This window comes from Oculina patagonica, chromosome 8 (genome assembly GCF_052425735.1).
Source record: "Oculina patagonica isolate OP01 chromosome 8, crgOcupat, whole genome shotgun sequence".
Classification (NCBI taxonomy): domain Eukaryota; kingdom Metazoa; phylum Cnidaria; class Anthozoa; order Scleractinia; family Oculinidae; genus Oculina; species Oculina patagonica.
In genome coordinates this window covers 29,034,067-29,058,584 of record NC_135765.1, presented here as the reverse complement: position 1 = coordinate 29,058,584, position 24,518 = coordinate 29,034,067, and the positions used below count along the sequence as shown (strand labels likewise).

The 24,518-nt window shown below is 40.5% G+C and overlaps 3 protein-coding genes across 5 annotated transcripts in view; 1 reads left to right on the top strand and 2 right to left on the bottom strand.

Moving 5' to 3' along the window:
* The window catches only part of LOC144664061 (b(0,+)-type amino acid transporter 1-like), a 28,300-nt gene extending 4,814 nt beyond the window's left edge, over positions 1-23,486 (bottom strand). The window contains exons 1-10 of one of the 3 annotated variants that reach the window (XM_078525190.1): positions 22,990-23,486; positions 21,804-21,929; positions 21,224-21,323; positions 20,079-20,123; positions 19,871-19,994; positions 18,974-19,077; positions 18,219-18,315; positions 17,620-17,775; positions 16,355-16,532; positions 15,816-15,910 (exon numbers count right to left, since the gene is read on the bottom strand). In XM_078525190.1, the coding sequence (XP_078381316.1) occupies positions 15,837-15,910; positions 16,355-16,532; positions 17,620-17,775; positions 18,219-18,315; positions 18,974-19,077; positions 19,871-19,994; positions 20,079-20,123; positions 21,224-21,323; positions 21,804-21,929; positions 22,990-23,479 (1,494 nt within the window). In that variant the 5' untranslated portion in view covers positions 23,480-23,486 and the 3' untranslated portion in view covers positions 15,816-15,836. Of the gene's footprint in view, positions 1-7,409; positions 7,566-15,815; positions 15,911-16,354; positions 16,533-17,619; positions 17,776-18,218; positions 18,316-18,973; positions 19,078-19,870; positions 19,995-20,078; positions 20,124-21,223; positions 21,324-21,803; positions 21,930-22,989 lie in introns of those variants that run through there. The other 2 variants (XM_078525189.1, XM_078525188.1) reach the window with 2 other exon arrangements.
* LOC144663287 (histamine H2 receptor-like) lies at positions 778-5,493 on the top strand. The gene is made up of 2 exons (XM_078524187.1): positions 778-2,262; positions 4,867-5,493. The coding sequence occupies exons 1-2, from the start codon at positions 1,651-1,653 to the stop codon at positions 5,491-5,493; spliced, it is 1,239 nt and encodes a 412-aa protein (XP_078380313.1). The 5' UTR covers positions 778-1,650.
* LOC144663286 (b(0,+)-type amino acid transporter 1-like) lies at positions 8,610-11,543 on the bottom strand. Its single transcript, XM_078524186.1, has 5 exons — positions 10,740-11,543; positions 9,949-10,074; positions 9,337-9,436; positions 8,848-8,892; positions 8,610-8,748 (listed from the first exon to the last, which is right to left on the bottom strand). The coding sequence occupies exons 1-5, from the start codon at positions 11,239-11,241 to the stop codon at positions 8,610-8,612; spliced, it is 912 nt and encodes a 303-aa protein (XP_078380312.1). The 5' UTR covers positions 11,242-11,543.
* Positions 23,487-24,518: the final 1,032 nt, after the last annotated feature.

The window sequence follows — 24,518 nt, the reverse complement described above, 5'->3', positions numbered from 1 at the left end:
GAAAGACGTCAACCCAACGTTTAGTTTTCTCAAAAAGATTTAAATATCAATGACTGCGTGCGTGTGAAATGCGAATAGTGGCGGTGTTTGCGTTTGATGTTATACGCCGCTGAGTTGTTTTTGGCATTTTCAGCCAGATTTTTCACCTTATATTCCACGTCAATGAGAATGTTTTGGCGGTGTGGAATAACAAGCGAAAAATTTATCACGGTTGAAATTTAACAAACAAAATTTGGGAAATAATTTCAGTATCATTGGAGTTATTTTTAATTAGTATAATTCGCAAGCCTTACTTTTGCCAGACTGGACACCGCTATTACTGTTTGTTGTTTTGATGTCCGGCGAACTTCAAAGGAGCAATTAAAATGTAAATAGCTATTGTGTTTTGTGCACGGTCAAGACCAAAACATGTGAACTATACAATGAACTTTATCAAGCTATTCACTACGCCCTTAGCAACCATTCGATAGCTACTGCGCAGTCTCGGTTGCCCGGCTATGATTACTTTTTGAGTCGTGTAACAAAGGACGTTTCTTTCCCCCCCCCCCCCCCACCTGAGCGATATTGACAAAAAAAATGATATAGCTTGCTACTGTTTTAACAGAATATTCTTAGCAAAAATAAAACACATTTTAACGATGACTGTTGTGGAAAATACGCAGGCGTCACTGAATACCTTATTCTTACTAATTTTTGGAGCTGAATTATATCTCACGATTGCAAAAAAAATTAGAGCAAAAGTGTATTAAATTTCGCGATTTTGTCCGTGTTTTCTGGATCAGTCGTCAAAGACTAATAAGGAACTACTGGAAATGTACAAAGGTCTGATTCAATGTTACTACAAAGAGCCCACAAACGGTAACTTTGGTGACTATACTAAAGAGGTTTTGGCCGATTTACAAGCTGACGAAAACAGTAATCAGAGAAAGTGTGCTAGTCGTAAACAAGACGGAAAGATTTTTTCAAGGATAGATAGTTGCAGTTCCTACAATTTTAATTGTTTTGATATAACATATGGTATTATAACATATGGTATTATCCATAGTTTTAATATTCGTATTGTTCTGAGTATTTTTATATTTTATTGTAAATAATTATTGAGGGCCACTGGTTTGTTAGTGTTTTTATGCTATTTTAGTGCTACCCTCGTTAAATTAAGACTTTACCTTACCTTATTTATTTTCGCGTTTTTAAATTTCGCGCAATGTTTTTTTCACGCGTATTAAATTTCGCGATTATTTTGAAATCGCGAGAATAAGCTACGCTTTGATAGTTGACTGATAACTTGGTGCGCGAGAATGGCCAGACTGCACAAACACCCTTTTATTTCCGGAATTTTTTGTAGTATTATGCTCCATGTACAATTGAAAACTTAAGCAAAACAACTTTAAGCTTCCACGTATAGTTGTTTCCCTTTGCCGTTCGCCCAAGAATTGTAATGATAAAGATGAAATGTTTCTTACAAAAGGCAGTTTTTTTTCCAGTGTTAGCAAAATTTGCATGCTTGTTTTCTTCCTTTTCTTTACTTCCATTTTTCAGGAAATGAGCGTGGTTAGAATATAAAATTTTGAATTTGTTTGAAAACAAACAGATGGCCACCTCCGTTCGTTTCGCTAAACACTTTAATTTTTCTTCGACTCGCACGGCAAAATGAACGTCCAAGACGAATCATTTTCTATCAAAACAGCAATCATATCCCTCGCAGTGATCTTAACAATCGTATCAATAATCGGCAATGGTTCCTTTCTCGCCATATTTGCCCGTTTCAAAGTATTTCGGCGTAATTTTTCAAACATTCTTTTCGCCAATCTAGCTGTGGTCAATTTCCTAAACCCGCTTTTCAACGTACCGCTATTTGACATCATCGTTGCTGAACCCAGTTGGCTGCAAGGAAAAGCTTGGGCCATAATCTCCACCTCGCTTCACATGGAGTTCAACCTTCTGAATCTGTTCTCAATGACTGTTCTTATGCTAGACAGGTTCCTTGCTGTGTACCTTGGTATGAAGTACTTTACATGGAAGTCAGCTAAGAAGGCCAAAATAGCGGTGTTTATTATATGGCTGCTGTGTGCCATAGTGGTAGTGTTATTTGCTGTTCCCCTGTTCAGCATGGAACTTGACGGTGTACAAATTATCGCATCCGGGGGAACATTATTCAAAAAAAGAAAAATAATTATCGCACCGATTATCGCTTTTTGCACAATTGCTTCAACCGTGCTTGGAATCTTGACGAGTTACGCGATTCACCAGAAGAAAAAAGAGGTAAGAAAACTTTAAAATTATTTATTATATCACAGTTATGTACACTCTTTTTTTTATATAAGTTATTGTTTTTCCGGCCCAGGCTGAATATTTTTATTTTTCTGCCGATGTCAGGCTGAAAACATTCTTGTGATAATTATTTTTACTTCTTAAATTATAGGTTTAGTTCATGTCTTTTGTGCTGTATACCATACATGTGTATTACAGTGGTACAATTCATTAAACTATCAATAGCATCATAACTTGAACTAGTGCATGTTTTTATCGTTTTATTGCCTATGGTTTTGCCGTTTAGAGAAAGGAAGAGTTTTATATGGTTTTGTTAAAAACATATTATTGCATTTTATTTACAAATTTTCAACACAAAGCTATATTCTTAGTTCAAAATCTCAGCCTTAGGTTTATTTTAAAATACTCTTAAAATTTCTCAAATTTCAGCCTCGATATTCTTATAAAATAAATTTTTCTACAAAAAAAAATTGTATCCCAATATAAGGATTTGTAGAGGGCAAACGATTGAATTTTTAAACCTAAAAATGCGAGCGAGTTTTAAATAAAAAAATAACTTACTTCGCTTCAGTCATTTTTTTCTTAATTTGTTTTCGGTGAAGTTTCTGTGTCGATTAATGGCTATTTTGGTGGTTTGCTTCTTTGCACTGAAAAAGTGGAACTTAAAACGGTGTCAGTCAAAAGTCTTGAAGTGTATGTTGTTGAACTGTTTTCCCAAATCGTTTAGGACCTTTAAAAAGATAATTGGATTTTCTAGCTGAATATTAAAGTGGCAGAAAGTTTTAAGGAACAAAATCTCATTGCCCGAATTTGCGAGCTGTTGTTACCTTTCCGACAATCGTAGTTGGCGTTTTTTCATGCCCAAAACAAAATTTTTACCTCTCCGAAAACAACATGTGTTATATTTCCCATGTAAAGAAGGCTCGAGGTGACGTTTTACTGGAGAAAATCTGAGGGGATAACAGTCTTTCTGAACAGTTTTATTTCAAAACTCGCTTGTATTTTCGGTTCAAAAATTCTTTTTTTTCGAAGCACTTGTACCACATTTCGGCCGCTGAAAAGGTTTATAGAATAATCTTTTATCAAAATAGAGTAGCAAACCACCTTTCGAATAAGGTTCATCTAAAAAAAATACATCATTTGATGTCACCTGCTAAGCTTAAATTTCTATTGTTTTTCATAACAAACCAAATTGCCTGTAAGGTCGACCGTTAAATTGCTATCAACTGTGAAATGTTATCGCTCCTTTCTCGACTTTACGGTATATGTTCACAGAGGAGCGTGCGGCAGTCACATTTTGCGCAAATCTAAAACGAGCAACTGACTTCTTTATTTTTTAAATTATACTGAAATTGACTGGATGATGTAGACGTTTCAATTTGATCTATAGGAAGGGATAGTATGAGAAGGTGTATGTTTTTTGTGGGAATTGCAATATTGAATAAAACGGCGGGTAAGAAAACGAGACGAGAATTTCTTCCGAAAAATTTTCTCGCACGATCCACTAAAAATCGTCTTTATTTCGTGAAATTGCGACAGTCAAAAATTATTTGCAGGAAGATTCGAAATAATTGCGTTGTTGAAAGTTATATTCCTTGGGCAAGTTAAGTGAAGCAGTTTATCTTGAGTTTACTTGTTTACAACTCCCCAGCTGTTGCCATCACGACAACAAAATGATTGTGTTGATCATGAAACGACGCTAAAAATAAGCTCAGAATCGATCAAATGGCTACAAGTCCGGCTTCCTTGATGTACCACTGAATATTTTTGCTTTATCCTTTGCAAAATATTTCAGTTTTGCGAATTTTACCCTATTTTGCCCGGTCCTCAAATTTTTGACTCCCACTTCCCGTTTCCCGTCATTCCTCTTCTGTTCTCTATTTCCCCGGCGGGTTGCCGCCACCCTGCCCTACCGAATCTAAAATTTGTCCTCTCTGATAAAAATAAGCACAGAAATGTCTTAAAGATATAGGGTTGTTTGTTTTATTAACCAGTTGTAAGTTGTAAGAAAAAGGTCCAAGCTTAAGCTTAAAGTTGTAAGAAAATACACAGAAAAACATGTAAGGAGTAAGATTAGGTTAAGTCTGCGTTCGAGCCAAAAGGGCCATCAGGCTGGAGCTTATCCCGGTTTCCGTAGCCTTAAGCGATAACGAGTGTTTCTACTGCTTTCTAGATGGGATGCTAGTCCATCGCTGGGGTACCCCAGTATTATATTCGCCGGTATCTATTCATACGCCTGGTTGAAGAGAGACACCATGAGAGTTAAGTGTCTTGTCCCAGATCATCACGCAGTTATCCCGGCCAGGACTCAAACCCGAACCTCTCGGTACGGAATCCAGTCCACTAACCCTTCCCTGCCAACTCCCCCCTCCCCCACCTCCCCCCCCCTCTCCATCACCCCAAAAAAGGAATTATTGCCTACAATGTCATTACTAGTAAGGCCTTCTTTTTGGTTCCTGGAATGCCTCAATCGTTCGACAGTTGCTTGTTTTTCTAAATGGAAGGTAGTATAATATAAGTACTTCTGTGCTTTCCTGCCGAACAAGTTCTATATTTGACTCAATATTGCACCATTTTTCCTTTATTTATTCTTAGAGAATACAGCTGAATTTGCCTCCTCTTACTGCCGAGGCCAGGCTCCAAAATGATATCAAAGCAACTAAAACCGTTTCCATGGCAATCGCTCTGTATTACATCTGTTACATTCCAACAATTGCCTTCTCCATTTGGCGTCATATCGAGGAGAAGAAAGTTTCCAATGTGTGGTTTGGTGTCATGGTCATTTTTGCCACGTTTCTCTCAAGCGCCTTAAACCCAATTATCTATGTATTACGAAGCAGAAGACATCGGTCTGCCTTCAGACAACTTCTGAAAGATCCTTTTGGAACGAGCCCATATCGAGATAACCCTGTCAGAAAAGAAAACGAAGCAAGGCCACGAGGGAAGAACCCGCAAATTGGCGAAGAAAAGAAGATACCGCAAATTGCAGAAGAAGAGAGGAAACCGCAAATTGCAGGAGAAGAGTTAAAGGATTCCAGAGACCCAGGACCATCTGTAAGACCTGGCCCAAAAAGACGTGGGAATGACACAACACGACCGACCATTATTTTGTCTACATCCAAACGTCAGATTCACCCATCACAAAGCGTCGCAAAATTAGCATGGGAGAAAAATGAAGAGGACAATGGCAGCCTGGACCAACAAGTTGCTGTTGCTAGATAACAGGATGGAGAGAATGTACAAGACGATGAAGTCAAGCCCCTTGGCTCGGAAAGAGAAAAGAACAAAAATATGAATGCAGTAGGGCGCCCTCCTCGAGTTAAGGTCGGACCTTGCAGTTAGGGCTGTCCACAAGTTGCTCGCAATTTCCAAAAAGGCGCTCAAAATTGCACGAAAAAACCCCCAAAACGTTGCTTTTTATTAAGAAAATTTCTCCAAATATATTCAAATTTTACTTTGAAAGGAAGATTTCTAGGCATCTGTATGCAATTTCACTGCAACAGAAGTATCTAAATAACATTTTAAGGCCAAAATATGTTGAATTGCAAGGACTTCTTTCACGAGAAAAATCGTGAAGATATCGATGACGTCATGTTTGCTGACGAGTTTTTAATGTTTGATTTCTAAATGAGCCAAAAGTTAAAACATCTTTGGATCTATTTTCGGAAATCTTCGGCAAACGTCGATAAACTTTGGGAAAGTTCGAAGATATTCGTAAACGCTCGTATAGCCCTAGAACAACACTCGGACCATCTTCGGAAATCTTCGGTCTGGAAATCGCTCAGAATGCAAAAAGTTGCTCGAAAGGAGAAGGGTTGCTAGAAGGGGGAAAAATGCTCGAAAAGTGAAAAGTTGCCGAACAACTTGTTGATAGCCCTACTGGTCGAATATCTTCACTCCCTTGATCGCGATAGGTAATATTGGCGTTTAAAACTTTGCCTTAGTGTAGAGAGCAACGTCAAGTTGGAAATTACAGGCGTCTTTTCAAAGTATACTTTAAAAGAACGTCAAAATTGTTACAATAAGCCTTAGGCTTATTTCTCTGTTTAAAAGGCTTTCTGCTGGGCTTATTTTCGGAGAGAAGGCTTATTTTGTGAAGTTATTTCATGTGATTATTTATGACAGTTAAATTGGTCGCACATCACTTTGAACGTTATTTTTACATGGTAGTTTTCTCGAGTTTTCTTTGGCAACGTTATTTACCACCGAAGAAGGGCTTTTGCCCGAACTGTCTGCTTTTTTTAAAAATAATTTTGGTACTTTCCATACCTATTTTATTTTACTTTTATTTTTTTATTGTATTTTTCGTAGCAGTGCTTGGTAGGCAACATTCAGGAAAGGTTTAAAAAGTCGTTCGATTCTTACCGTTAAGCTCCGTTTTGGACCTTGAGAGTGGGCGCTTATTCGAGGTGGGCGCTTATTTCAGGCTGGGTACTTATTAAATTCTTACCATTTTTAGCAAGCAGTACGTTTAGTTTGCAAGAAAACAATGTAAAATAACAAAACGTGAAGATGTACCAAAGCTGAATTTTAACTGTTCATTGAAAGTTTCAGTAAAAAAACTCGGTCTTCGGGGTAGTCTCTTTGTAGTACTTTCAGTTTGTCAATTTCAATTTCAACTTCAATAATAATCAAAATTCCTCTTGTGCCCTCTTTTTAAGAGGGTGAGGGTGGGTGCTTATTCGAGGTGGGCGCTAAGTACGGTATTTCGTTCTTATTTCTGAGCAAACACCTTCAGTCCTCCCAAAACCCTTTACAAAGCTGTATATCCCAAGGGTTTTAATCGGCAGTTTTCGGTATTTAGAAAATAACGACGGCAAAAAGGTGAACAGGGAGGGTAGAAAATGTACACGAACCGTGCGACTTCGGCGAATCCACTCGGACCGAGTCGTTCTCGGATCCAGATTCGCTGTGTTGTGTTCTTGGGCAAGACACTTAACACTCACAGTGTCTCACTCCACCCAGGTGTATAAATGGACACCGGTGTTTAATGCTGGGGGGGGGGGGGGGGGGGACGCTGCGATGGACTAGCATCCCATCCAGGGGGGAGTAGAAATACTCCTAGACGCTTTATGATACAGAAACCGGGACAAGCTGGGCTCGTATGCGGACTTAACCTTTTATGTCTTAACTGTTACCTTATATGGTCTCGTGGCATCAGGTCTTTTGTATCTTAACCAAAGGATGCTGGAGATTGAAAGCAAATAACTCAGCCAGGTAAAGAACCCGAAGTAGTTTAGTAGCACTTCAAAGGACGAGGTTTCAGGAATAAGCATCACACAAGAAATAAAAGCCTGAAATAAAACAGGGATAAAATAAAGACGTAAGCAATGGTAAGAACAGTCTTCAAGAGGACTGAACATGACTCGTCATATGAAGTATACTTTAGTTACTTTGTGTGTCTGGGAATGTCGAGGACACGAGCATTAAAACGAGGACTTGAAAGGATTTCTTTAACTTCGTGTTCCGAGTTGAACGATGAGCGATTAAAAATGTAAAAAAAAATGAAATCAAATAAATAGTCATTTTCAGTGGCATATCCACAGAGTGGCTTTTTATCAGGTGTTTATCCGCTGTTTTCCAGGATCGAATTGGAATAAACATGTGTTGGTTTTTGTGGAGGGAGGAAAACCGGATAACCCGGGGAAAAACCCTCGGAGCAAGGACGAGAACCAACAACAAACTCAACCCACATATGACGCCAGGAGCCCGTTTCTCGAAAGCCCCGGAAACTTTTTGAGCCCATAAAGCGATTGTTAGTTATATCTGTTTCTTAGAAACAGAGAATTGTATAAGCCTGAAACTTGTATGAAGGGACCCCATTTTTCACGTTAAAATTATGTGAATAAAAGTCAGCTCTGAAATCATAAGGTTTGAGATTTTGCTATGGCTTTCCCGGGGTGCGAAAATCTCTCGGGACCTTCGAGAAACGGGCCCCTAGACAGGGCTCGCGTGAGATTCGAACCTGGGCCACATTAGTGGGAGGCAAGCGCCAGTGCGCGTGCTCGGCGCGTGCTCGGCCTCTCCGTCAGTGCGCGTGCTCGGCCTCTCCATCTGTTTTGCCATCTAGCAGGTTACAGGAAGCACGTTAAATGTAAGGCCAGGGCACACAGTGGAACATTGCGCGCCATGTTGCAAGCAATGGCTAAACTGCAGTTTCTGCCTACCCCTAAGTTTTTGCCTACCCCTAGAATTTTATATTAGTTTCTTGCCCAAAAGCGCAATGCTCCCGACTGGTCTTTCTCAGGTATCCCACTATGTGTGTAGATGCATGATCATGAAGCTAAATTTATTTTCTTATACCGGCGCGCTCGGCGTCTTAGTCGTAAATGCCTAAACTAATAGTTTGTTACCACAGCGACAGCCTCAGACTTCAGAAATTCCTGTGGTGTAAGCACTGCGAAGTATCCAATGTTCACCAACAAGTAGCATGACGTCACAAGTGGAATACCGATAAAAATGGTCAGAGGAAGATTTCTAAAAGTAAATCAAAATTAAACGAGTTAAGGATTCAAACAGTGATGTAATTTCTGTTTGTTACTTATAATTTTTGCAATCCCTTTTTCTATTCCCTACCTGTTGGGATTCTTGATCTCTTCAGTAACAAAGTTCAACTGATTCCTGAAAAGATTAAAATTTTGACTGAGTAGAGAAACGACTTTCAAAACTGTAAATCTTAATTTCAAGTTTTAAGAAATGTGTTTTGCTTAAAGATCCATGAAACGAAATGGCTTTTTTTAATTTTCTGCATTTTTCTGCAAGCAGTTCAATTTTAAGCGAATGTAAAACTCCGTGTACGTACAAGACGGTATTTACGATTTAAAATGAGCCCCTACTAGATTTCTACTAAGACAACCCTCTAACCCCCCTCCCCTCCCCCCACTTACAAGCCCCCTCAATCGGCAAAAGGTCTTTAAAGAAAGCTTTTAGGGTACATGAAGAGATCTAAAGAGGGAATCTACCTCAAAATTAAACTATCTGCTAGGTCACTAGCTTAGTTCCTTCGTGAAGTCTCGGTTAAAGTGTTTTTTTTTTAAATCCTGATATGATACAGTTTCTACTCACCATCCATCGTACGAGAATAATCCATTGTAAAAAGCGAAGGCGAATTTTCCAATTTCCGGACTCGTTCCTTCAAATCCTTTTTCGAAAGCAGAAGTATGGCCTAAAACAAACACAAGTAACAGCAATTTCAGTTTATAGTGACTGTCGCATAGCAGTTGAAGATATTGCTAAGCCAATCAAAAAAGCGGTCCTAAATGCAAGGAACCAATCAGCACTAATGACAAGCGCGGGAAACCACGTAACCAGTCGCAAGCGCGGGAAAAACGATTAGGGTTGCGAGCGCTGGCAAATGGCGGGAAAAACGTATCTGTGACAAAACGCGGGAAAACGCAAAATCAATGACACTGGCGAGAAAACACTAAACCAATAAAAGGCGGGAAAACACGAAGGGAGGTAAAACACGTATCTTGGTCACGGTGGGCAGGAAAACTGAAGGTTTTGGCCTTGCATCCGATTAATTTAAAATACAACAGCTTCACGCTGATTGGTTGGAACCGTACGTGTTTTTCTTTCTATTCCATGACAAGACTCAGCAAATGCAAAACCAACGCAAATAAAGAAAACACAACATAGTTTGAGCAGGCAAACGAAAAGGAAGGAGGAATGGTTTACCTTGTGCTAAGCGCACCAGCCCCGTGACTATCAGCATCACAATCGCGATCATCTTGGCGGCAGTGAAGACAATCTGCACTCTAGTGGCCCACTTGACGCTTGCGCAGTTGACAAACGTAATGACACCTGTAAATGTCGAAAAACATATGTGAAAAATTATATTTAACAAATACAATTTGCAAATCATGTTTCATTGATTAATTTACTCCGATTTTTTCTGAGGCTTCACTTCATTAGACAAACTCATCACGCCACCTTGACAAACCTGTGAGTATGCTCTGTCTATTTTGACGAGGCGGAGGAGGGAAGTTTGTGTCTGTTTATACGAAGTACTAGTCTCCTTCACAGCCGTTATTTAGGTCGTCACGCAACGCCTCTCCCCAGGGACGTTGCGTGACGAACCCTAATTAACGGCTGCGTAGGGGACTAGAACCAAAACGAGAATGGATTCTCATTCGAGCACGACCGCCAAACGAGGACGAGAGTACATGAGAGTTGACTTATAAATCATAAAATGCTTGAGCAATGACTCTTGTCAGCTCTCGAGAAAATTTGAACATGTTCAAATTCAACGAGAGTCCAAGTATCTCAGATTTCAGCTTGCTCCATATTGACTCTTAGCTGACAGTTAGATTTTGACCTTGATTTCGACCAATTCTCAGCTTTCGAGAAACGGGTCCCTGCAGGCAGGCCCTCTACCTACGTAACGATTTCATTGCCCTTAAGAAATGATGGCAAACCAAAAATATAGAATAAATTAAAACAAAACTACCAAAAATCTTGCAGCTTACCCACTGCCGCGGCTGCTAAAATCTTAACAAGCGGTCCAAGATCTTCACGTCCGCCACAACCAGGGAAAATAGCCTCGATGACATACGATCCGAACACGAGAAGAACCATAATCTGACTAGCTGGTCTCTGAAACAACACAAACGTCCACGAAAACAAGAAGGCTGGAAGCGATCCGTACGCCTCAAGCAAGTATTGAAACTCTGCACCAGATTTCGGAATCAGAGTTCCTAGCTCGCTGTAACATAGCGCTCCAAATAGAGAGATGATTCCGCAAATGGCCCAAATCACTAAAGACATTCCCACCGAACCGACATAGAACAGAACCCATTTTGGAGTTGCGAAGATCCCCGAGCCGATTATCGTGCCAACGAGAAGAGCAATTCCACCTGGAACTCCCAGTGAACGTTTGAGGGAGATTGGTTGTCCCTCTCGCTTCTCCGCGTCGGGTTTGCTCTCTTGGTTTTCAACAAGGATGGATTCGGACGGCGTAGCCAACGCCATGATCACAAAATCAAGAGTTATGTGATCCTTTCTGACCTCGTATCATCTACATCTCTGATCTACTTCAAGCTTGGAGACGGGCGTCTTGTGAACTTCAGCTTTATTTTTTTAAGTCCGTCGCGTCGTTCCACAGTCCGCTGTTTCTTTCCAATTTATTACAACTTCCTTTGTGTTTCTACCGTATTCAACTGCTGAGGTATGATTTCCTAAAAGTAAATTTGCCTGCCGCGAGACATCACGTAATTTATTACGACATAGCTCTTTACCGGACTCTCTGCTCGTGTGTTATGAAGGCAAAGCTTTTTGGTCTTTTTGCGCACCTTACACGATGACCCTTGCATTAATCTTTTTAAATCTCTTTCACGCATCCTAGTATGTTCATTTTGTTCGTTAAATTGACAGATTATGATCATCGTACCATGACATTAAACTTAAACTCACATGTAAAAATTTCCTTTGGGTTTCTCAGAAGTAGTAGAAGTCATGCGATTGAAAACAATGCGAATAGAGTCACGAAATCCTAAGAGTATTGAATGACAGTTATGAAGTTCTGTGAAACAACCTGTTACCGTTTAAAAAACGTCCCTATCTTCATGTCACAATGTTTCTTTCGTGTTTTTTTTTTAAGTATACGTAGAGACTCATCCCTGGGCAGGGTCCGTTCTCTTATCCAGCACATTCTCGTCCCCATAGTCCATCATTTCTCTTAGCCGGCTGGCTTGGCGCGAGAAAACGAAGGGCTCCAGGGACATAGGATTCAATGTTTTTTATTAGCTGTTTGGAACAAAGAATTCTTAAACGGAATTCGAAAACGTAACGTCAGTAACGACTCTCTCATGCATTCTTTTGAAACGTCATGACTGCATACATAAAGACCGGAAGTCCTAGTATCTAGGACTGGAAATCCTGTGTCCCAGGGCCCTTCGTTCGAGAAACGAAAATGGCCATGGGGACGGGAATGCTCCTAGCATTGCACTCAGCTATCACCCGCTAGTACGTAAAAGCTGCACGTAAAAGCTTATAATTTCATATCTTATTAGAGCAGTTTTCGATTGAGTGTCGTAAAACCAAAACCAAAGTAATTACTCCAGCCAATCACAAAGAACACAGACAATCCAGTGGACCAATCAAAACTCGAAGCAAATACATGTAGCCGGCACGAAGCGCGGGAAAACGTGCGCGAGCGAGTCAGGATTGGTTTTGGTTTTAGTTCTGATTGGCTGAGAAAGTGGCGCGAGATTTTTAAGCCAATCACTAAGCGTAGCAATGCAAAACCAAAGCAAACGCAATTAACTTTCGACACTCAAGTGAAAACCGCTCTAGTGCAGGTTACTTCAATGACAGAGCAACATATCTAGCCTTAATCTGGGTCAAACAGAAAACTAGGTAACTTTATTTATGTGTCAATCGTTCTACAAGAATAACAACTTTATTTCCACTCTATTGTTGGAATCCTAGTGTTACACGGCTAGAGACATGAAAAACAAAATAGCCAGATTACATCCCGGAGACAAATAAATTAAGTAGACACTGACTAATTGTAGCACTTCATCGAAATAAAATCAGTTTAATAAAGTAGGTTAATTTGACAATTAAAATATAAATTAAATTAGCTAGACCTGGTAAAATAAACAAACATAAAGGTCATGACATTTACTAAGAGCATCCAATATTAATAAAAAAATTTCTTGCATTCAAGAAATCCTGATACTTGGAAATCATTAACTAGACTAAGAAAGCGGTTTTTACGGTAGCCAACGTAAAGGGAAGGAGTTCAGTAAAAAGTACGCCCATACCCTTGTGTCTAGCCCCACAGAATACAGAATCAAGGAGCACGACCGAGGCATCCGACTCCGGCTCCTACCCAGATCTCCGCCGCTTCAGAGCACCCCCACAACACCGGACACCACCCACTTTGGCATGAAGTAAAGTTTATTGCGTGTCACTGGTACACACGCAGGGTCAAAGAGGCAATGCACATAAGATTTCACCCTAACAACATCAACGGGGATAGTTGAATCGAATTTTTAAAAGCATGGATGCCGGCCATGATTAAGAACATAACAACAGGAGAAGTGTACAACAGCGAATCGCCGTGGAAACGTGACCATTTATATTACAAGTGACTACATCGTGAGATAAACGATAATACTTTATTGTTGTATGATAACATGTTATTTACTTTTCTAGTCTGAAACAAACTATGTCTAATTACTCGTTAAATTGTATTTCTGCAAAATCGTGACAACATGTCACGCGTCAAAGAGAACTGGCAGAAAAGCGTGACGAATGTGTTCTTACTTACCTTATTACATGAAATTTTCGCGACACGTTAATTTCGCGATTTTGAGGTGCGCATATTTCGCGACACTTAAGGTGGCCCGCGGGTATTTCCCGGAGCGGAGGTGCTATTTTTTAAATCGATTTTTGGGCGTGGAAACCTTCACCGATTTCTCTGATTTTTGTTAGTCGAAAAACCAAATGTTCAAATTTTATAAAGCTTTAAAATTTGGAACAAGCAAACACGAACAGTGAACACGAAATATTAGCACTTCTAAATTAACCTATTTTTTAATAAAACGCGAATATTTTCTAAACGCGAAGATAGATTTTTTTCTTATTGCTGTAAATAAGTTCAAATTATCCAAGAATTCATGTGAGAAAGTTTCAGCGAAATCGGCTGGGTAGAAAATGCTGCACAGTTGACTGTTAGATTTTAGCTTACACAAATAAACAGTGCAAATTTCACCGAGATCTGACAATTCTATACTTTAAAATTGCAAGGACCTTTCGAGGCAGTCAATTACGGCAGCAAACTTAGCAAATGAAACAGCAAAATATGCGTTCGACGCTTTGTTTTTGCGACGCCATATTTGAATTGTTATAGGTAGACCGCTGTTCAATGTGTTCAAGGCCGTATCGTTACGATTGCTCCACGAAAAAGCACGAAAAAAAAAAAAGGATATTTCCTACTACTGTCGGAGAAAACATTGCGCATATAATTGCGGCGTAAACAAATCGTTACACTCAAGCTGCGTTTTGTCTAGGCTCTGCGAGGGTCGGATATCAAGACCCAGGATTAAACAAAAGCCATATATACAGTGAATGCTTTCGAATTATATTTGAAGATGAAATACAAAACAATTTTGCTGTCTTTGACTGAAATTTCACTCGAACTGCGTAGATACGATCGCATGTTGTAAAGCCGATTCATGCAACATTGCTGTCATTCCCTGTCAACGCGAGGTCACGTCCCTAACGACCTAGGCTGATGACGAAATAGAGTTGCGCTTGCATGTAGCGACCAAATTTGGCCTAATTTTTAACCGCTCCTAAGCTAAAAGAAGCCCCCATCTCTTGCATTTGTTTTAACTTCAATAATATCTTTGAAAAGAGCGAGTTTTTTGGTATGGTTTATTTTTGACGTTTGTAATTTTTAAACGATGTAAGTGCTAGTGATTATTTATTCGTGTTTTAGTTACGCAATCCATTGTTTGTGCGATGCTTTTTATAGATCGCCTTTCAGACACACGTGAGTTGAGATAAGAAAGCTGATATGTCACTTTTAAAATTGTTATATAACGTTTGTAAATGTGACAAGTCACGTTTTTTTCACGAGATCGCAAGTGATCACCCACAGCGGAAAGTAATCCCTTGAGAAATTAAAACAGTCCCTTGAGAAATTAAAAAAGTCCCTTGAGAGTTTACAAATATGTGGTTCCAAATTTTGGCCACATAACCCCTATTCTACGTTTTTAGCTTGTAAACAAGCAAAAATGTCGAAAAAACCGGATTCTGGTTTTTCTTCTGATTGGTCGAGAAACAATACTAAATGAAGCGGTGTGGACTGATTGGCTGTAGTATTTCAACGAGACTTCCGGTCAAAAGCTGGTGCTAATGGCTTAGATGAGGCGTGTTAGGCAAGGACGAGTTTTCTTCTACGGTAGCTGAAGTCCTGACAAATTAAAATAATTTCAAGTGTAATTCTCTGAATGCAGAACAGATAGAGTGTTCGACAATGCGTAATTTGTTGTCGTGACGGTGTTTTGGCAGTACATCGAATGAGTTTCGGGAAAACAAATTCACCAAACAATATTCCAGAGGTGTTGGAATGTTTACTAAAAGCTACACGATGTTATCCGCGCCGTGAAACAGCTCATGTGTAAATTCCTTTTTTGTGAGATGTAAGGGACGGCATCTATCGCTGATAAATATATATTCGCGAGCGCCGTTTCTCCCTGCTACTCAAAGCATTTTTATTTTAGCACGGCGAAGTTTTAATACAGGCCGTATATGTATAATTATTCTGCAGACAATTTTCACGCCTCGTGGAAATCCGAGTCCCGAATTTGCCGCCATCTACAAAGAGTGGTTTGACAGTTCGACGACACCTTAGTTTACTTAAATTTGGGGGCGGTTGGCGGCCGGTTAAATAAATGTATCAGGCGTTCTTTTTCCCTCTCTCATCTTTGCAAGGGAAAAAAACGCCTGATCGCAGGTTAGGCAGAGCCTCCCTGTATGGTCCACTATAGAGAGTATCCTGGGTGGTTACAGTACTGTATTAACAATAGTTCTATGTTATCGTTCATTTCCAGCTAGGAGATGATGTCTTCTTCACTCTCAGGGAAGGCCACGTCACAAACTTTCTGCAGCTTATACGTCACGCGATCTAAAAAGAAATGAAAGCAGAGAGTCACAAAAATTGCACACGTTTTGTGTATCTATCAGCTCCTAGTCGGCATGCTGGATGGTGACCGGTGCGAAAACCGCTGCTCGAAGAGTACTCTTGCCCTTGTCAAGTCCGTGTTGCATGGAAGTAGCACGCGCGAGGATGCACATTTCCTCTCGTGCGCTCCGAGCGTTACACGTGGAAAGAAATAGTTAAATTTGTCAAAATTCATTCAAGTGCTTTTGTGTCTGTCACACCCCCCAAAAAAACAAGACCAGGGGGAGAGGGGGTGAAGCATAATGAGGGAGGGGTGGGAGGAAGAAAGGGCGCTCCTATTTGCCTTATGAGATAATTGAACTAACAAAACAACCTCGAGCTCTACAGCCTCGCAGAATTGTCGGTGTAGTTGTCGTCAGTTCATATGCAAAATAATCATGAACTTACCAACAAAGCGAAGGAAACTTGGCGGAGCCACCTTAAACCTAACAAACACCAAGTAAAAAGGAATCCCAGCTGAAACGAACAACAGGCAATAAAACGATTGAAGCGGTGCTTCGTAAAACGGTGCAAATACCAAGTAGGCTGAAACCACGACCATTAAGATAGGAATTCCGATCCATACCTATGAAGTAAAGCAACCTTTAGCATAAAACAAATTTCGCCATCCTTTTTCACTGTTATTAAAGGGCTAGGTCACGACTCGCGCATGCGATCTGGGAATCAAGAAATCTGAAAAAAAAGCGGGCCGCCTTTTTTTAAATCGTCCGCCATCGCCGTCGAGTTCGACACAATCCATTCACCACTCAATCCTTCGGTATTGCGACCCCCAGAAGGTCTGAGCTTTTTCGCTTTTTGTTGGGATTATTTTTTAGGCTTTGGACTTTTAGAGCATTTTTTGTGTTCAACTGCGTCGACTGGTAGCCTGAATTTCAGACGCGTTTCTCAGCGCGCTGCTCGCGTTTCGCGCTCTGTGTGCTCGACTTGTAGATAAGTCTAATCTAGTCGCTATAAGGAAACTAAGGAAAATCGAAAACACATCAGTTACGGCAACGAAAACGTCGCTGAACAAGAGGTTAAACTATCCGTACAGTGGCTTTGTAAGTGTGTATTTCATCTCTGATTCATTTCTTTGCCGTCCCCTACGAATTACCAAATTCTGCGTATTTTGGACAACGCTAACCGCGAAGGTGACAGTTTTTCATGTTTCTGTTCGTTGTCTTAACAGGCAGCGCCTTTTCTTTGCGTTTAAATCGCCTCTTAAAAGTTTACTATTTTGATCACATTGAAAAGAAATACACACCCGACCTTGTTCCCAGGGGGACCCTAGAAACGAGGTTGATCCTTAAAAATATTAAGAAATGGAAGGGACAACCTATAAAATGAATGTACTGTTATAAAATGGGTTTTGGTGAAATTTGGCTCACTGCCTGATTTCTAAACCGAACGCCTGGAACAGACTATAGAACGAAAAATCGTTCAACCAGTGCCATGTGTGGAAAAATGCGTGACCGGCGTCAAGGACGGGAAAATGTGGTAAGCCAAGTCACGTGTTATTTTTCATTGCTCCTGATTGGTTGAAAAAAGAGCACATACTCTCCGACTGATTAAAACACGTGGCATGAGTTTCTAGCCAGCTCCAGAGCTCAACAAACGCAAAGCAAAAAAGAACACAACAGTTGGATTATAAAAACGTCCTTTTTAATTCTTGCCTTATATGGTCGATGGGCGTCAGGTCTCTTGTACCTAAACCAAAGGATGCTGGAGATTGAAACTCCATAACCCAACCAGCCAAAGAACGTGAAGTAATTCAACAACACTTCGAAGGTCGTGGAATCAGGAATTAACATCAGCCATGAAATTAGACTCTGAAATAAAACCAAGGGATTGTAAAACAAACAACCTTCATTTGTTTCAACGCCATTTCAATCGATCCTTGTCGCCCCCGGCCCTGAATCATTGCTGAAATATCCTGTTGTGTGTAATTTCAAGCTTTTAAGAAGACTCCGAAAAAGTCAGTACAGTCCTTTCTGTTTCTGTAAACTCTTATTGCATCTGGTACATGATTTGTTAACAAACAGCCGTTGTCTATCAATAAAAAACCCTCTGTCTCGTAAGATTCAAATTTTATTCTTATTTACCATCGCTCTCTTTGTCAAACCAAACTGGTCTTTTGTGAACTACTAATCCTTGGACCAAGGAAGGTTTGACAAAGAGAGCGAGCATTTTCAGGACGACTGGCTTTGCATATGTATATTGAAGAGTTAAAGAAAAGTAACAAGAATAAATTTTTAAGATCGCTGGAACTTACAGAGAATATCAGCCCCGGGAGCGGTGTTCGTCTTTTGGTGTGAATCATGGCAAGGAATCGTGGCAGATGACCCTCCCGAGCAGCAGCGAATGTTAATCTGAAAAATAAAATAACAAAAATACACCGATATTCTAAACTAAATAGACACGTTTATTAGAGGGTTTTTTGCCACTTTGCATGAGTGCAACTTAACTCTAGCTAGTCCCTTGACCCTCTTCTTACTTTCAGATTTGACTTTAGGGGGTTAGAAAACGGAAGACTGACGGGACAAAGACCGGACTTGAGACAGCAGCAGAACTCGAGCCTCAAATATGGGCCTCATCGACTGAAACTGTTACGTGCAATGTTGTATCTCTAAACTCGGCTGAATTCCTGCTCAGGCATCCAAATGTAATGTTACCCACAGCTGCGATATATTGTACAGTCGAACCATTTTAATACGGACACCAAACAGACAGAGAAGAGTCTTCGTATTATGGAGGTGTCGATATTACAGAGGTAGTGTTTATACGAATTATGGTCTCTTTTTGATCAATTGAACCGTCCGTAATAGGAAGGTGTCCGTATTATAGAGGTGTCCGCAAGAAGGGATTCGACTGTATGTCACGTGACTTTATCGCTACCGTGTCTTTGGACCTTTCAAAGAGATTTTTCGTACGTTAGTCAGTTATACCAACATTTCCCCTCCCACCTTCCCGCCTTCGTCAGTTGAATTTCTAGGGATTGATTGCAAACAGTTAGATCTAATTGCATACCTTCCTCCTGCAAAAGCATTTCCATTAGCAGTACCAAACGTGGAACAAGCAACAAGTATTGGAATGGTCCATGCCATGACTCCATACAACCGGTTTGCCAAGGTCTGTTGAGAGAGAAAGGGCACGGGAAAATTGCGCAGAATATGAGAGGGTTAGTAAGTAAGGTACTTTTCCCGTCGAGGCTACTTTAAAACCGCCATGAAGGGACAAAACAACCACTCAAACAGTATTCAGTATTAAGGTTAAGTCTGCTTCGAACCAAGTGGCCCATACCGCTGGAGCTTATCCCCGTTTCTGTAGTACAGTAGAACCCCGGTAACTCGAACTCGGATAACTCGAAAACCCCGCTAACTCGAACTAAATTTCGTTTCCCTTGAACAAAGTTTGGGTCAAATTTACCCCGATAACTCGAATTCCGGTTCTTACAACTTGCCCATTGATTTGAGCAACGAACAGATCACGTATTGGACAGCCATTTTCCACTCTTATCATAAGAATGTATGGTCTTGTTAGAGTTTCTGACAAGATAAGTTTAATTTGCACTGTACCATATACTGAAGTGCTGAAAAATCGGTTCACTATCAATTATTAACTTGGCAAATTAAATATGCAATCGACCCCGATAACTCGAAACCCCGCTAACTCGAACTGTTTTTCGTTTCCCTTCAGAGTTCGAGTTACCGGGGTTCTACTGTATTAAGCTTCTAGAAGTATTTCTACTCCACCTAGATGGAATGCTAGTCCATCCGGGGGGTTAAGAACCTTTGAATACCGTGTGCAAACCTTTAATCTTAATCTTAGCCATTGCTGACATAACACGGCCACAAAGCAGATTATATAGATGTCTCACAAAGTGACTTCGGGGGGGGGGGGAGGGGTACGCTTGGCTGTGCTTACCACCGCGACAGCATCAGAATCCAGAACTTCCTGTGGTGTAAGCACCGTGAAGTATCCAATATTCACCAGCAAATAACATGACGTCACAAGGGGAATACCGATCCAGACAGTGAGAGGAAGATTTCTGAAAACAAAACATCCAAGGGGTTTTGAAACATTCATTTTTTTCTGTATTTGTTAATTCATTGATGTTTTCTGTCAGCCTCACCTGTTGGGATTCTTGATCTCCTCAGTAACAAAGTTCAACTGATTCCTGAGAAAATATGGTAGGAATAAAAAATTGTTATCCGTTGAATGCTTTGACTTTTTCTCAATTGATTGTCCGTTTTCTTAGCATTAGCTGCATTTTTTGCCTTCGTTTATGGACTGGTCAAGAGGGCAGTTAAGGGTTACTGTGTAGCAATGAGACAGTAATCTGACCTTTTGTTTTGTAATATACCGAGGAAATTTTGCATGCTCTTTTAAAAGCAAAAGCGTCTAGGAGTAAAAAGAAATGGATGCGAACTTTTCGTGATGTGCACAGAGCGGGAGAGGAGAGAACGTACCCTAACCTCGTCAGAAAAAAAAGGAACAAAAAACCCGTCACTCTGTACATAACGCGAATTTTGCATTACGACTCAGGAAAATCCAGGAAAGTTGGATCTGGTGAAAACACGAAGAGTTTTCGACTCGTTAGCCAATCAGGACACAGTACGAACACCCCCGAAAGGTTTAATGATGGCTCATAGTTAGGGTGCTCTGAGAGCGAATTACATGTAGCCGATAAAGCGGTTTTCACTTGGGCGTCGAAAGCAATTTTCGTTTGCTTTGGTTTTGCATTACTACGCTTAGTGATTGACTCAAAAACATCGCGCCACTTTCTCAGCCAATCAGAAGTAACCAACTGAACCAATTGTGTTTCGCTGGCGTACGTTTTCCCGCGCTTCAAGCCGGCTTTATGTATTCGCTTTTAGTTTTCATTGGCGCACTGGAATGTATGTCGATCCAGACAACTCCAAAACATGTTGTCGATCCAGACAACTCCAAAAAACATGTGTGATTTTCAATTTTAAATCTTATTCTTATTTAAATATAAAATCGTTTATTTTAGTTTATTACAATGTAATATTAATTTCTCTTAGGTAGGTAGTTAGTCACACGTACACACGACCCCTCAAGCATGTTTTGCTTTAAAACAGATCGTGGTTAAATAAAGGTTTATTATTATGTGTCCTTTGTGATTGGCCAGAGTGAGTACCTTGGTTTTGTTTTTACGACACTCATTTGAAAATTGCTCTAAACGCTACGCTTGTTCGTGACTCTTGGCAAGTTGACGAGTAAAACTGCTTTGCTTTTTATCCACTTTCTACTTACCACCCATCGTACGGAAACAACCCATTGTAAAAAGCGTAGGCGAGTAGTCCAATCTTCGGACTGGTGCCGGCAAATCCATCTTCTAAACTAGAAGTGTGGCCTGAAACAAACACAGATACAGTAAGGTTTTAGACCGAGTACTGGCTGCCATTCAAAAAGCGCGGGAAAATATGTTACCGCCAACCGACGACAAGCCGGGGAGCTAGAGAAAAACGCGGGAAAACATGTCACCACCTACTACCGGCGACAAACTTGAGAAAACGAGTAATTGGAGAAAGCGCAGGAAAGGTGTCAGAAGCCACGTATGTTTGGGGACTACCGTTACAGGCAGGGGAAAGTAGAGAAAAGCGCGGGAAAACATTTTAACGCCTACCGGCGACAAGTAGAGGGAGGTGTAGAAAAGCGCGGGAAAACATGTTACCTCCTACCGGCGACAAGCTGGGAAATTTAGAAATATATGTAAATATAGAAAAGCGCGGAAATAGTGTTAAAAGCTGCGTATGTTTGGAGACCACCGTTATTGGTAAATTGAAGTTTTTAATGCAGTCAATTTAAAATTATTATTTTCAGTAGTTTTTACCTTGTGCTAAGCGAACCAGCCCTGTGACTATCAGCATCACAATGGCGATCATCTTGGCAGCAGTGAAAACAATCTGCACTCTAGTGGCCCACTTCACGCTTGCGCAGTTGACGAATAAGATTACACCTGTGGATTTCAAGAATATTCCAAGAAATTATGTTAAACAGATATGCATGCCAAAGTAGCGATGTGCCTGTCAAGAATCCTCTTTTATAAGACTCTGGGCTCTTAGCAGGGGAGTAGCCAGTTTTCTATAGAGCTGTAGGCGTGGCTGCTTCTAGGGGGTGGGTGGGTATGTTCCCGATAAAGACCTTCAATAGTGCAATTCTTCAGCACCTAAATTTTGACATTTTATTACAAAGAAAGGGCCAGGTTTTCACTCATCGCTAAATATATAAACGCACTTGTCTTTAACAACTGTCACGTTCACCCTATTACTTTGCTTCTATAGAATTCTCCCGATTTTCTAGTTGCAAGAGATTTGATCAACCGCGAAAGGATACTTATAATACATACTTTCTTCTTTCGCATCTTTAAAATGTTCCAGCCTAACCGGTAGTTACTTTCTATTGCGCATTTAAAAAATAAGAATGGGCTAAGCTGTAAGCCCGGGCATACGGGCCTATAGGCTAGCAACGCACCTGCTTAGGACGTTTTGTGACAGAGCACTCGTAGGACCCTTCCTGACAGGGCACTCGAAGACAGAACAATTTTTTAACCCTTCTTGGCAAGGCACTCTTAGGACCCGTCTTGAGAGGGCAGCTGAAGGGGCACTCTCATACTTCTTCAGGGAGCTTTGCTCCTCCTATGAAGCGTTTTTCAATTTACTTGATCTCTACAACTTGCATGGTTAATTTATTCAGAATCATTTTCTTTTTTCCCTGCTCAAGAACTTTTCTAGATCCACTATGACAAGCTGGATTCAGCACGCAGCCCTTGCACTGGTTTGAGGAGGAGGGTTACCCCACCTAGGCGGGTTACCTCACCTACCCGGGGTCCCCCACCTCCATGTAAACAGGCTCTTAGGTGGTAAGCGAGATATTGCGTGACATGCGAGATCGTGCGTGAACGTACCAGATTATCTCAGGGCATTATAATTCACAAGCAGGGCGTACAACTGTTTTGAAAAGTTTAAATATAATCCTGCATGAGAATTTGAAACAAAATTAACTTTTATTAAACCTACCCATTGCTGCCGCCGCTATTAGCTTTACGAGTGGCATAAGGTCTTCTCTTCCACCACAACCCGGGAAGAAAGGCTCGATGATATACGCGCCAAATACTAGAAGAATCATCACGCCAGACGGCTTTGAAAACAACACGAAGACCCAGGAGTAGAGGAATGCTGGAAGAGCTCCGTACGCCTCAAGGAGGTAGGGGTATTCGGCGCCTGATTTGGGAATCAGAGTTCCTAATTCGCAATAACACAAAGCACTAAATAAAGCAATCATTCCACAAAGAGTCCACATGACAAGAGACATTCCTACAGAACCGACGTACAAGAGGACCCATTTTGGAGTTGCGAAGATTCCTGATCCGATTATTGTCCCAACGAGAAAGGAAATCGCTCCTGGGAGTCCCAGGGAACGTTTTAGGGAGATTGGCGTTGCCTGCGAATCGCCATCTTGGTTATCCGTTAGCATGTTTTGACGTTGTTCTTGCTCAGCCTCCGCCATGACCACAGCTGAAGCTTGTGAGTAGGTCACCTCTTGACTTCAGTCTTATTCCATGACATTCGCAGTCACGGAGGGCCACTACCCGAAATCTTCGTTGTATAAGGGTGAACCGGGTAGTCAGTTCTTATCCACAACCCAACGTAAATTTGAGTGAAATTTATAGTAATTTATAAAAGGAATAAAAGGAAGAAAATTATTATTAGGAACACCAACAGACAGTTGACCCCCACGCAAGAGCACTCGAGGTTGTCAGGGGACTGTTTGGTGTCCGTCTACTAATTTTAAACTTCAAATTCTAATTTTATATCAAATCTTCAATATTTCTTATTTCTCTAAATTTTACAACTCCTTTAAGAAAAACTATCTCCTCCCAAAAATCACCCAAATATTTACACAACAGCTCTAAACATAGTTTTATGGGACGAGCACAGGCTTTTTGCATTGCTTAAAAAGCGAACGAGGTATTTCCCAAAAACTCATGAAAAGCGGCAGAAAAAGAACCTTTATGTTGAGTCCCGCCTTAAAAGGGCTTTGTCACGAATTTGAACAGTCAAAATTTATACTCGTGATCTAGAAAACCTAACTGGGATGGAAATGGACTACAAGAAGAACTACAGGACCCTACAGCCAAGTATTGGTTTCAGTCCGGTTTCCAAATCGCGTCGTTGGTTGTTTTTCTTCTCCGTGCAAAATGGTTTTATTTTTTCATGTATTTAATAATAATAATAATAATAATAATAATAATAATAATAATCATCATCATTTGTATAGCGCCCTTTCCATACGTTCAAGGGCGCTTGACAATGTTAAAAAGTAAAATATTAATTAAATAAATTACAATTTACTTTGAATTTAAAAAATAAAATATGATTAATATAAAAAGGCCTCTCTAAGACTTGATAATTTTAAAAAGTATTTCTTCATGGTCTCATGATAAAGATGGAATCTACAAAATAACCTGACTCATCGCTACATTCCAGGAGGGGGGTTACTTTCGTAACTTTTTACGGTTCTGCGTCATAACCTTTTGTTTTTGAGG

What these genes read in the sequence shown, in the direction of transcription:
- LOC144663286 (XM_078524186.1), bottom strand. Translation starts at nt 11,241, where the DNA reads ATGGCGTTGGCTACGCCGTCCGAATCCATCCTTGTTGAAAACCAAGAG. An exon ending in TTATTCTCGTACGATGGATG is followed by an intron (nt 8,893 to 9,336) that starts GTGAGTAGAAAC and finishes TAATCTTTTCAG; the next exon opens with GAATCAGTTGAACTTTGTTA. An exon ending in GAGATCAAGAATCCCAACAG is followed by an intron (nt 8,749 to 8,847) that starts GTAGGGAATAGA and finishes ATTTACTTTTAG; the next exon opens with AAATCTTCCTCTGACCATTT.
- LOC144663287 (XM_078524187.1), top strand. Translation starts at nt 1,651, where the DNA reads ATGAACGTCCAAGACGAATCATTTTCTATCAAAACAGCAATCATATCC. An exon ending in TTCACCAGAAGAAAAAAGAG is followed by an intron (nt 2,263 to 4,866) that starts GTAAGAAAACTT and finishes ATTTATTCTTAG; the next exon opens with AGAATACAGCTGAATTTGCC.